Genomic DNA, 12,107 nt, shown 5'->3' with positions numbered 1-12,107 from the left:
GGAAAAGCCTTCGGAAGGGAAATAATCTTTAATCCGCCGTTTCACAAAGTTGATTCCCTTTTTTGGGTTAACCCTACCGGCAAACCCCATTCTTTGGAACCCGTGGCTTTGTGAACGGCGCATGGGGTATACTGAGCGGAAAAAGATTTTTAATGTGGAAAAAGCAAGGCCTCTTCTTCAAATAATAATTAACGCTACCTTTCCGACATCTTTTTTCCACCTATACATAAAAGGGGGGAGGTTTGCTTAAACCTCCCCCCTTTTATGTAAAGTCAGCTCAAATGTAACGGAAATACATCGGAAAGATTGTATCTTTTATATGTAGCTTTCACACAGGACGAGATTTGCTTTTCTTTGTTAAACTTAACACGCAAACACAGCAGGAGCTATTCATTTGAAGCCGCTGCTTTAGTAAGCGACGCATGTGGTATATTGAGCGGAAAATACTCTTAATTTGGTAAAAGTAATGCCTCTTCTTCAAGTAATGATTAACGCTACTTTTCCGACACCTTTTTTCCACCTATACATAAAAGGGGGGAGGTTTGCTTAAACCTCCCCCCTTTTATGTAAAGTCAGCTCAAATGTAACGGAAAGACATCGGAAAGATTATATCTGTTATATGTAACTTTCACAAAGGAGATTTGCTTTTCTTGGTTAAACTTAACACGCAAACACTATTCATTTGAAGCCGCTGCTTAAGTGAACGGCGCATGTGGTATATTGAGCGGAAAATACTCTTAATTTGGTAAAAGCAATGCCTCTTCTTCAAGTAATGATTAACGCTACCTTTCCGACATCTTTTTTCCGCCTATACATAAAAGGGGGGAGGTTTGCTTAAACCTCCCCCCTTTTATGTAAAGTCAGCTCAAATGTAACGGAAAGATATCGGAAAGATTGTATCTGTTATATGTAGCTTTCACACAGGATATTTACTTTTCTTGGTTAAACTAAACACGCAAACACAGCAGGAGCTATTCATTTGAAGCCGCTGCTTTATTGAACGGCGCATGTGGTATATTGAGCGGAAAATACTCTTAATTTGGTAAAAGCAATGCCTCTTCTTAGAAATAAACGCTACCATACCTATACATAAAAGGGGGAGGTCTCCATAGACCTATACTGATAAGAGTATGTAAAATGAGATCAATTGTAACGGAAGGGCAATGAAAATATATCATCTCCTATTGGTAATTTCCACCTTAGAGAACCACGAAAATAAAAAAAAAGGCGAAGGTTAACTGATTGTATGTGAACGTATGGTCGGTTCAAAGCCTGTAGATGTTTTCTGTACATAAGCAATACCCGTTTCATATACGGCGCATATAAGGATGCTTAAAGGTTATGTAAAGATATTACATGTATTTAATCTGCCTTAACGAATACGGAAAGGTTACGGAAATGTAAAACCATGGTTTCCGTGGTCTTTACGATACCGTAAACTCTGCGGAAATATTTTCCCACCTTTAGGCTACATTTAAGTATCTCGGAAAGTATGCTTAAATATTCGTTTTCGTGCTGTGTTATATCACATATAAACAGGACAGTACACATGTGTGGCAACCAATGAAGCTGGAGAGGCCAGAGAAACCATGCCTGTCTTTATACAAGGTAAGAAAGATTCATTATACTTGGAATTGTTTTTCTATAAATATTTTGGAAGTCAGTTCCAATAGCTGGGTTTCATTTTCTTATGCATGCCTGTCCTTGGTGCTGAACTACCATGTGCTGTGCTGACTATAGTTCATGATGCTTTACCTTTTATTTTCACTTTGGGGGGCCCAACATTTGAAACTTATTTCAATTTGGAAATCAGCTCCAATTGCTAGGTGCTGAACTATAAGGTGCTGTTATGACTCCAGTTCATGATGCTGTTCCTTTTATGTTTTCACTTTGAGGTGCCCGGCATTCCAGTCTTATTTCTTTAAATATGTTGAAATCAGCTCTAATTTTTGTACCTCATTTTTCCTTTATGTGCCTGTCCTTAGTGCTGAACTTTGAGGTGCTCTGCTTGCTACAGTTCATGATGCTGTTCCTTTTGTTTTCACTTTGACGTGCCAGATTTTCACCCTTCAAACCTTTAGTAATCACTGATTAATTGGCTAAAAGGCTAGTCTCTAAAAAAATTTTGAGGGGGGGCATTTTCCTATGCTTTGCAGGTTTGTCTGAATAAATGTCTTCCGTTTGATGAAACCTGCTTATCTATCATAATTGCTGTAATTCTGATGAACCCATCCTTGTGCCCCCCTCCCCCCACAGTCCAGCCTGCTGCCCCGGAGCTTGTGTCAGCCGTAGCGCTGGACAGCTCCTCTGTCAACATCAGCTGGGTTGCCACGGACGACGGGAACAGCAGCACCCTGTACTACCAGGTGGAGTACAAGCTCAGGTGACGGTGTCTGAACTGTGCATTAGGTGTTCCTCAAGGCTTAGTACTGGGTCCTGACTTCCTCTGTTAATCTTCTTATTGTTTGGTAGGTTTACTATCAGGAACATTCTGTACTATCAGGTGGAGTACAAGCTCAGGTGAGGGTCACTCAACTCACAGTGCATTAGGGGTTCCACAATGCATAGTTGTGGGACTTCCTCTTCTTGTCTTATTGTTTGGTAGGTTTACTATCAGGAACATTCTGTACTACCAGGTGGAGTACAAGCTCAGGTGAGGGTCACTCAACTGTACATTAGGTGTTCCTCAAGGCTTTGTACTAGGTTGGGATTCCTCTGTGTCTTATTGTTTGATAGATTTACTGTGAAGAACATCCTGTAGTTCTAGGTGGTGTATGAGCCCAGCTAGGTTTCTATTATACATGCTGTGTTCCCTAAGGCATGATACTTGGACAATGTCGGTAAAATAATGTAAAGTACAAAACATGGTGGTTTGTCACTTGTCAGTCAGTATATTGTGCATCCGCATTCAGTTTCCTAATGTTGTGAAAATGTGTTTACTGTAATTTCTCATGCATGTCATTAGCATATTTTGGATAAAATCTGAGATGGGTGTAAAAAGTGCTGTGCACATTCAATGAATTAAAGACAGGTCAGATTTTGATAAAGTATGTTTTTCTTTTTCTCAGTGATGCGCCGGCGTACACCCCCCTCCCCGACCGGATCCCCGCCGCCGGTCCCACCGGATGGTTTGTCATCGGCGACCTTGAGCCGGCGGTGTCGTATTACTTCCAGGTGCGGGCCTGGAACATCATCGGAGCCAGCGCGCCGGGAAACGCTCTGGAGGTCCAGACTTTCGCTTCAAGTGAGTCATCCGGACTTTGGTACTGATTTCCAATAGTTTGTACATAATAATTACAATTATTATAATAATGATTGTTTATTGATTACAGTTCCAATGTCCAAATAAATGGTAGCACTGTAGTGTGCTAAGTGACCTATTCTGAGGTATTACAACAAACACACAGGTATTGAAAAACTTAACATACATGTAGCTAAGTTATAGCATACTTTATGCTTTTGATTTAATATTCATAGTCGATTTGAATTTAAAATATACTGTATTTTTTTGTAGTGCATAAATACTGTACTGTGTTTTAGTGCATAAGAATTTGATAGCAATGACTTTTGTACAAGACTGATAAGTTAAAAAAGGAGGTTCTTTCCTAACAACACAAATTTAAGATTGCAAGTTCTGCTGTATACCATGAACAATATTCACAAACTACAAGGTAAACACTAGCTGTTATTTCCCCATGCAGACCCTTCAGAGCCCAGAAACCTGCAGGTCCCCTATAAGAACTCCACAGCAGTTCAGCTCAGCTGGGAGAGACCACAGCAGAGAAACGGGGATGTAAGGGTGTACGAGCTGCAGTATCGGGATCAAAACTCACAAGGTACAAAATGTACAGCACCCACATGTATACAAACTAGCAAGTATACAAACTATGCTATCACCTTTCAGTACTTAGAAGAAAGAAAAGCACAATTACAAGCTGCACTTAATTGTAACGGCCATAGACATGAATTCCACTGTGAATGAGCAAATCTATACAGTCAGAGGCTGCAATGTACTGGGTAACTGTGAGGCCGCACCAATTTGATTTGTTGTTTTTAGATGTTTTACAAAATTTTTTAGGAAATTGTGAAAACAGAGTGCTGGGATGAAAACTTGCACCTTGACTCTTTTAACTTCCTAAAACTGCCTGAAACTGTGTGCAATAAAGAACTGACTGTCTCATGTTGATGTTCCAATATAATATTTTCTCTTATATCTGAGACAAAGAAATTATATCAGTGTGGCCTAACAAGGTTATATGTGTGTAATGATTTTTCCCTTCTAGACTTTGACTCCATCGAAGTGGTGTCGACCTCTCCCACCACGACCCAGCTGGTGGTTAACCTTTGGCCCCTGACCTTTTACCACTTCCGTGTGCGAGCGGCGACAGTTTGGAACGGGGAGAGACTGTGGGGGAACTACAGCAGCTTCCTGCAGGTCCAGACTAGCCCAGGAGGTGAGATCGCAATCTGTCAATCAATCAATAAATCAACTGATCGATCAATTGATCAACATATTAAGTAACAAATCTGAACATTTGATTTTGACAGTTAATTTTAACAATTCATCACTTACTTACTGCATTATGTTATGTTACCTGACAGTAAATTGATTCATAATCAATGCAACATCTTCACAGTTAGTTTTGATTTCATTTTCAAATGTAGAAAATGCTCCATGAATAGAGTCAAAGGTAGATTTCACATCAGGCATACAATGTATCATTGAAAGCCTATGTCTTTATTAGTCATTCTGTAACCATAAATACGGGGGAAGTAGATTCATCTAACGATTATCTTTCTGTCTTTTCTGAACTTCTCTTATCTGTCGTTTCTTCTCTTTTCTTCCTTGTCTATTTCTCTTTTTTTTTACAACAGACTTTGGAGGTTTACGTGAGTATGAGTACTGCTCCTTCTCCTTCCTTGGATCATCACAATGACTGCCACTGCCACAATTGATACAGAAATTATGTCCCCACACCCACCTCTCTGTATATCAGTCATCCAGTATACAGTCATGCACTGCAACAAAACACACCAGATACACAGGCATGCAGCTGCATCAGATATAGCATTAAACATTGGATGGACTGTCACAAAAAAGCCCTGTATTTTCATACTTACTAAGTGTGGCATATTGCCGTTATCAAGAGAGCAAAAGGATTTGATTTGCAAGATTTGAGAAAATTCACCATTTTCAAAATCTATCCATACTCTCTCCAATCAGTACCCATTCTCCTATAAATGTAATATGTAATGTTACATGGATGGCTAACCTTTAATCATTTGATGTATTCCAGAAAATTATTTTTGGTAACATTCTTGTGATCATGTGTAAGGAATTTGTAACACAAAAAAGAGTTCACGAGCACCTTTCATGTAATGAGAACACTCTATATCACAGAAGCTCACCAAAATGTCCAAGACAGCAAGAAGCCTCCTTAATCTGTCATCTTATTTCTAGATAATTTTCCTAACACATTTCGTAATTTTTGCAGCACCGTTTGCGGCGCCGCAAAACGTCCAGGCCACGGCAAACTCCTCCGACACAATTCTGGTGGAGTGGCAGGAAATCCCCTTCAACATGCAGAATGGCGTCATCACGTCCTACACGCTACGCTACAAACGGACTGACAACAGGTACTGTTCTGTTAGTCCTGCCTCTGGAACTAGAAGCTATGAGTTTGAATCCCAGCTTTAGTGTCACTCGACATGCACACTACTGTAAATGGTTACAGTCTTTAGGTGGCGACGTTAAACCGTGGTGCACTGTTAATTGTGCTTCTCAAAAAAAACTAGGACAAGCAAACCGACAACAGGTACAGTGTGTACTCCATTGGTCAGCAGCACTGCCTCTGGAACTAGAAGCCATGAGTTTGAATCCCAGCTGTGTTGCTCACCCAAAATGCACGCTAACGGAAAGGGTCACAGTCAACTTTTGTCCACTGTTTGTTGTACTCGTCGAAAAAAGCTTGCAAAGCTGCATTGCTCACCCACATGCGCATTACAGGAAAGGGTTGCAGTCTTTAAGATGCGACATTAAGGCGTGGTCCACTGTTCATTGTTCACTGAGGCTTGGTCCACTGTTCTTTGTGCTTGCTGAAACAACTAGGGGAATTTCCCCAATACATTGAGCCTGTACATTCTTTACATAGCTTCTGTCTTCTCTGTCAAGACCACTTGAAGACTAGTTCTTCAGTGAGCTTAAGTCACTGGATCGGTATCACTTTCACTTTGTTTCAGCGAGGACTGGAGAACCAAGACGTTGGGCCGCCCGGTGACGTCCACGTTCCTGTCTGACCTGAAGCCGTGGCGGGAGTACAGGATAGAGGTGCAGGGAAGAAACGCACAGGGGTCCGGGCCCTTCTCTGATCCAGCACTGGCCAAGACCTTCCAGTCTGGTAAGCTATCCGGTATGAAAGTATAGAGTACAGAATAGAGGTGCAGGGGACAAACGCACAGGGGTCGGGGCCATTCTCTGATCCTGCACTGGCCAGGACCTTCCAGTCTGGTAAGCTATCCGGTATGAAAGTATAGAGTACAGAATAGAGGTGCAGGGGACAAACGCACAGGGGTCCGGGCCCTTCTCTGATCCAGCACTGGCCAGGACTTTCCAGTCTGGTAAGCTATCCGATATGAAAGTGTAGAGTACAGGATAGAGGTGCAGGGTACAAATGCCCAGGGGTCCGGGCCCTTCTCTGATCCAGCACTGGCTACAACCTTCCAGTCTGGTAAGCTATCCGATATGAAAGTGTAGAGTACAGGATAGAGGTGCAGGGGACAAACGCACAGGGGTCCGGGCCCTTCTCTGATCCAGCACTGGCCAGGACTTTCCAGTCTGGTAAGGGTTGTTTTTGTTATTTTGACCTTTATAAACGTATAAACACCGAATGCACTTGAAGACTGCTGCATTGAAAACATGCATTTTTAATACAATAAATAGAAGAATGTAGCATCAGTAATTCTGGAGATATCCAGGTGTTCAAGACATTTTTGAGAAGACCTTAAAGTTTTTTTACGTATTGTGGTTTTATTGCACCTTGCAGAATTATGAAAGTTGGCATTATATTTTATGAAGCATCAATTGATTTAATTATATCATCTTCCATAGATTTATTTAATATTAAATTTTCAATTAAATTTTCTAACAAAAGAATGTTTTTTTAACCATTTTCTTTGTCTTCTCAGCTCCTACAGGTGCTCCCACAGATGTCAGTATTGTAGGTGTTTCTCCAACTTCCATCCAAGTCACCTGGCAGGTAAAACATCACTGTTGCTAATGGTATATTTTAGATTAAACACAATATACATTCAATTTAGTTATTGTGGCAATGCTTACCGCATATTAATTCTGCGTAGTAAAAAAAGATTCGCTTATGGTTTTTGCTTTATTTTGTTAATAAGCATCCATGCTTACTTCAATGGACACTGTACACTTATTTTAGGTTTGATGATTTGAGGTTGACTTTAAACAAGAAAAGTTGATAAAACATGAACTTTAAGCACTTTCCCCCCTTTGCAGCCCGTGAGTGCAGAGTTCCAGAACGGTGTGATCGGCGGTTACCGCCTGAAGTTGGACGGCCGGGACCACATGTTCGTGTCCGGCGCAGAGAACCGTGCGGTCACGATCGGCGGGCTGCGGCCATGGACAGAGTATCTGGTGGAGGTGGCGGCGGTGAACGTTGCGCTGAACGTGACGGGGCTCTACAGCGCCGCGCGGAGTGGGAGGACACTGGAGGATGGTGAGATGGGAATAGATACCCAGCACTTTAGATTTGGGAAGACTTTCAAGTAAACAAATCTTAAAGACCTCCATTTTTTAAGTGATTTATTCACATATATTTGTTGGAGAAATGTTTAAAATTAAGAGACCAAAACTCAAAGTATAAAATACAATCACAAAACAATTGCATCTCTATCATTTCAAATCATGTGTATTACAAGTTGTTACACGATATCTGATATAAATGTTTGCTGAAAATTTACAGTATGCTGCTTTTGACTGTTTTGTCTTGTCTAAGAACACATTGTCATTATTTCAGTGTGAACAAATCTAACTGTCAAGCTATTAGTTTCCCTCAGTTTGTTAATCATGAATTGCCACTTGTTACATTTTCTGTTTGACACAGTCAACATTATAACAGTTACTACATGTATCATGATATGTAACTTGACATACAATTATTGTTTACCTCCACAGTTCCTGGCCCCATCTCGGGCCTGACAGCTGAGGTCCTCTCCTTTAGTGCCGTACGGTTGTCATGGCAACCCCCGACAATGCCCAACGGCTTGATTATTGGCTACATCGTCAGCTACATCCCCGTCGGTCGCCACTTCCCCACCACCCAGAAGCCCACAACCGTCCAAACGACAGAAAGGGCCCAGAATGGAACTGAGGAAGAACCAACTGGTATGAATTCTTTTTATCTGAAGCCAATTAGAGTTGATTCTATTCTCAGTCCATCCATATTCGAGAAGAATCTGAAATCTGAATATCTTTGCCAGTCTGCTTCAGTATGGATCTTGGTTACATGAAGCCACTGAGCTCACTTCGTTTTCATTCTGTAAATATTTGAGACAAGACGAATGCTTAGACAGATCCCACAAATTATGCCATTCAAGACTAATTTTCTCTTATGAAATATTTTATATGTGGGCTTTATTATCTTTGTCATAATTAATTTTGAAAGCTTGAAAGCTGCCTGGCCAAATGCAGGATTTGAAAATGTAACCAAAGCATAACCTTTAAGTTAGAATATTAAAATCATTGACATATTCGAACTTTGGCTTGCAAACCTGGAAATGTTGCTAAAGGGAAAGAACATGTAACGAATTTGATGCCTTATTCGTCTGGTAAGGTGCCATATAACATTTCTCACTTCCCCCACAGACACATCTGGCTCCAGAGTAACCCGAGACACAGGTCCCACCTTTGACCTTGACCTGGAGAACGCGACCTTGACCACCATGGAGACGAGTGCGCCCCGTGCGGTGCTGGAGGGCCTGTACCCCAGTACAGTGTACCATGTACAGGTGGTGGCCAGGACTGGGGCTGGGGCCGGGGCTACAGCTGTCAACATCACAGCTACGACATGTGAGTAAATGCCTTACTTTCCATAGATTTATCTTAAGGTTTGTGAAGATTGGACATCCAGGTAAACAATATTTTAAGGCAATTAATCTCTACAGCTGGATAAAATTTTCAGATTTACTTCTGGATGTTTTTGTCATGAGTGACATCCGGTTCTCTTCTTCAGTGCCTCTAGTTAAGCACAGTCATATAAGTTAAGGTCTCTCATCTAAGGTTTCTTAGAAATCTTGTGAGAAGGTTTGGTCATTGGAAAGAGTGTACCCCAACAGTGTGGCAAGGCATGTAGGAGTAGAGGATAAGACTTGGTGTTAATAATTAAAAGTAAACCAACAGAATCTTAAAGCTTTTAAAATTTGCCTTTAGTTAACTTAAAGATAAAAGGTGTGCTACATCAACAACAAGGAACTTTTTATCAATTACTTAAAGAGGGAATGAACTGGCAGAGTAAAGCATGTACAGTTGTCAATGACGTACTAGTAAGATCACAAACAGATAACTAGAGTACTTTTGATCATTATCAAAAGTACTTTGAATTTGATTTGAAAAGTAAATGAATTTGCATGCCAACGTTTGTGTATGAAAATCTACACAAAACTATTTTCTTACTACAGTATCCTGTTTTGCCCTCCCCAGTACCCTGGTACCCTACTGTCCGACCACCAACCACTCCTGAACCCCCCACAACAAAAACCATCTCAACCCCCGACAAGGCTGTCACAGAAACCGCCTCCCCTCCCCCTGGAGGCAGCAGTGCAGCCCTTCTCCAGCCTCATGATGTCCCCATAGTGGTGGGGGTGTGTTTGACAGGCGGAATACTCCTCCTGGCCATCATAGGGTGGGCAGGTTGGAAGTGCCGCCACAACCGAGCCAAGGCGCGCCGCCGCGGATCTTACCGTAAGTTGAAGAAGTTATACATCCATGACTCCTTCAGGAATTCTTACGTCAACGCCCTACGGTATCCCTGATTATTGTAGCTTACGTCAACGCCTTATGCTATGTATGCCTTTTGATTATTGTAAAAGATGTATATTAGTAACATTAAAATCGACAAGTTAAGAAAGGTGTAACAATTTTATTTGTGCGATTTCCTCACTTTTTCACTTTTACTAAATTAGCACAAAAAACAGCTGGTGTAAGGTGCATCAATTAAGTTTTAAAATAATGTGCAATATTACTGTAAAATTTCAAACTGACTCTTGAAGAAGGTTTGAGCATTTCTGAGATTGAAATTGCTTCAAAGTATTTTTGTTAGATGTACCACATGTTTTAATATTGCACATGAAAATACAATGGTCAAGACTGTCAAAATCTTTGAAATTGAAATGCAGCTTTATTAATTGCAAGAAATGAAAATTCAGAATTTCAGGTTTCCTTTGCATCGCTCCAATAGTAGACTAAACCTGAAAACCTGAAGTAGATATATCAGAATGTGCAGTACCAGACAAGGTGTCAAATATTGAAGTAAATCATACTTTTTTGGTTCAAAATTGTCATGTCATCCGGAATCATATCAGGAGAGCATTTATTTTTTATTCGTGAATGATTCTATTCAGATCAATACATGTATCAAAAGTCTTGTTTAATGATTAGGAAATCTGTTCAGTGGTATTGAGGTTAATTCATTTATGAAAATAGCAATATTCTCACTTTTAATAACACTTTGACAAGCAAATTATCACAAAACACATTGATTTGTGATGGCTTGACTTTGTTAACTTTTTAAAAAAACAATGCAGTTTTTACAGCATGGCATCATTCCACAAATTATGATGTTACATAAAACATATCCATTGTGATATATCTTTTATGGTGTTATGTATATTCTGTGTATGTAACAATGCCAAAGATGACACACTACACACAACATATCATGAAACATATTTCTCTATTTTTATACTGACATTGCTCCAATGTCTGTCACTTCTTCCTACTATCGTTAGTTCTACAATCTTCTAGACTTCTTGTACATCTTGTATATAACACTATAATCTCTCATCCGTGAATACATGTAGTTTAATTGATTAGATAGGGTTAGTGGGAAGTGAGGTACTCATTAAATAGTACAATTTAGAAGACATGAATGTACTGCTAAGGTGTAAATCTGGTCCTCAGGCTTTGTTTTCATATTTTGTTTCCTGAATAAGCATTTTTTTTCAAGATTTGTAAAATCCAAGATCCAATACAAGATTCTCTCTGTTTTCAGGTTGATGTATTAGTTTAGCATATGTTTGATATTCTGAGTACCTACAAGTTGAATTGGTGTGGCCTTATGATAGTATTACTCAATTTGATTCTGTTAACTCTTCTCTATGTCTATGTAGTTCCTATAACAAGATCTCCTGTTACCACTTCTATTCTCTACCATTCTAAGGCTTTCTGTATAAATCTTATTGAAGAGTAACAAACTGAGACAATGTTAAATTGACTTTTTGGAAAGATCAGAATAAAATGTTTATGACTGTCTTTCCTCATCTTGTGTGTATGACTTCTTTCTATGGATATATCTGTGTATATATGTGTGTGTGTGTGTGTGTGGGTGTGTGAGTATGTTAACTTTGTAAATAACAATGAACTAACAATGAACATAAACTCTACCCACTTATTCCATCACTAGCAGATCTAGTCGATAATGCATGTCTTTTATAATGCGATTATAAGGTATGAAATCAAAGTTATGAATCAAAGATACACCTAATTTTAGAATACCTCAATTACTGTTCAACACGGTGAATGCATACTCTTCTTACTCTTACTTTAAGTCTTATGTCACTTGAAATTCCTGCTGACTTGTTTGTAGGCAACAAACGACCATTCACATTTCACTATCATCAATACGTAGTGCCCTGTCAACTTGATAAGTTCCCAGAAAAAAGGTTTATTTTAATGTCGGAACCTTTAAATTCTTTTTACAATGAAAGTTTTGTTTCCTTAATTTGGATTTGTAGTGAAATTATTGCTACCAAACTTTGTTTTGTAAATTTTTCATCTTTTAGTTGTATCTGTCCTTGGTGCTGAACAT

At 39.8% G+C, this 12,107-nt stretch overlaps 1 protein-coding gene across 1 annotated transcript in view; it reads left to right on the top strand.

Annotated features, from left to right (window-relative positions):
• The window catches only part of LOC118422005 (receptor-type tyrosine-protein phosphatase F-like), a 13,747-nt gene extending 4,881 nt beyond the window's left edge, over nucleotides 1-8,866 (top strand). The window contains exons 2-12 of the mRNA XM_035829507.1: nucleotides 1,540-1,608; nucleotides 2,257-2,383; nucleotides 3,069-3,244; nucleotides 3,702-3,836; nucleotides 4,284-4,454; nucleotides 5,496-5,637; nucleotides 6,241-6,398; nucleotides 7,186-7,256; nucleotides 7,520-7,739; nucleotides 8,198-8,407; nucleotides 8,856-8,866. Of these exons, the coding sequence (XP_035685400.1) occupies nucleotides 1,590-1,608; nucleotides 2,257-2,383; nucleotides 3,069-3,244; nucleotides 3,702-3,836; nucleotides 4,284-4,454; nucleotides 5,496-5,637; nucleotides 6,241-6,398; nucleotides 7,186-7,256; nucleotides 7,520-7,739; nucleotides 8,198-8,407; nucleotides 8,856-8,866 (1,440 nt within the window). The 5' untranslated portion in view covers nucleotides 1,540-1,589. The remainder of the gene's footprint in view (nucleotides 1-1,539; nucleotides 1,609-2,256; nucleotides 2,384-3,068; nucleotides 3,245-3,701; nucleotides 3,837-4,283; nucleotides 4,455-5,495; nucleotides 5,638-6,240; nucleotides 6,399-7,185; nucleotides 7,257-7,519; nucleotides 7,740-8,197; nucleotides 8,408-8,855) is intronic.
• Nucleotides 8,867-12,107: the final 3,241 nt, after the last annotated feature.

The sequence above is a fragment of the Branchiostoma floridae genome, chromosome 8 (genome assembly GCF_000003815.2).
Source record: "Branchiostoma floridae strain S238N-H82 chromosome 8, Bfl_VNyyK, whole genome shotgun sequence".
Lineage (NCBI taxonomy): Eukaryota > Metazoa > Chordata > Leptocardii > Amphioxiformes > Branchiostomatidae > Branchiostoma > Branchiostoma floridae.
Note: the sequence above shows the minus strand (reverse complement) of the source record. Positions and strands in the feature narration are given on the sequence as shown.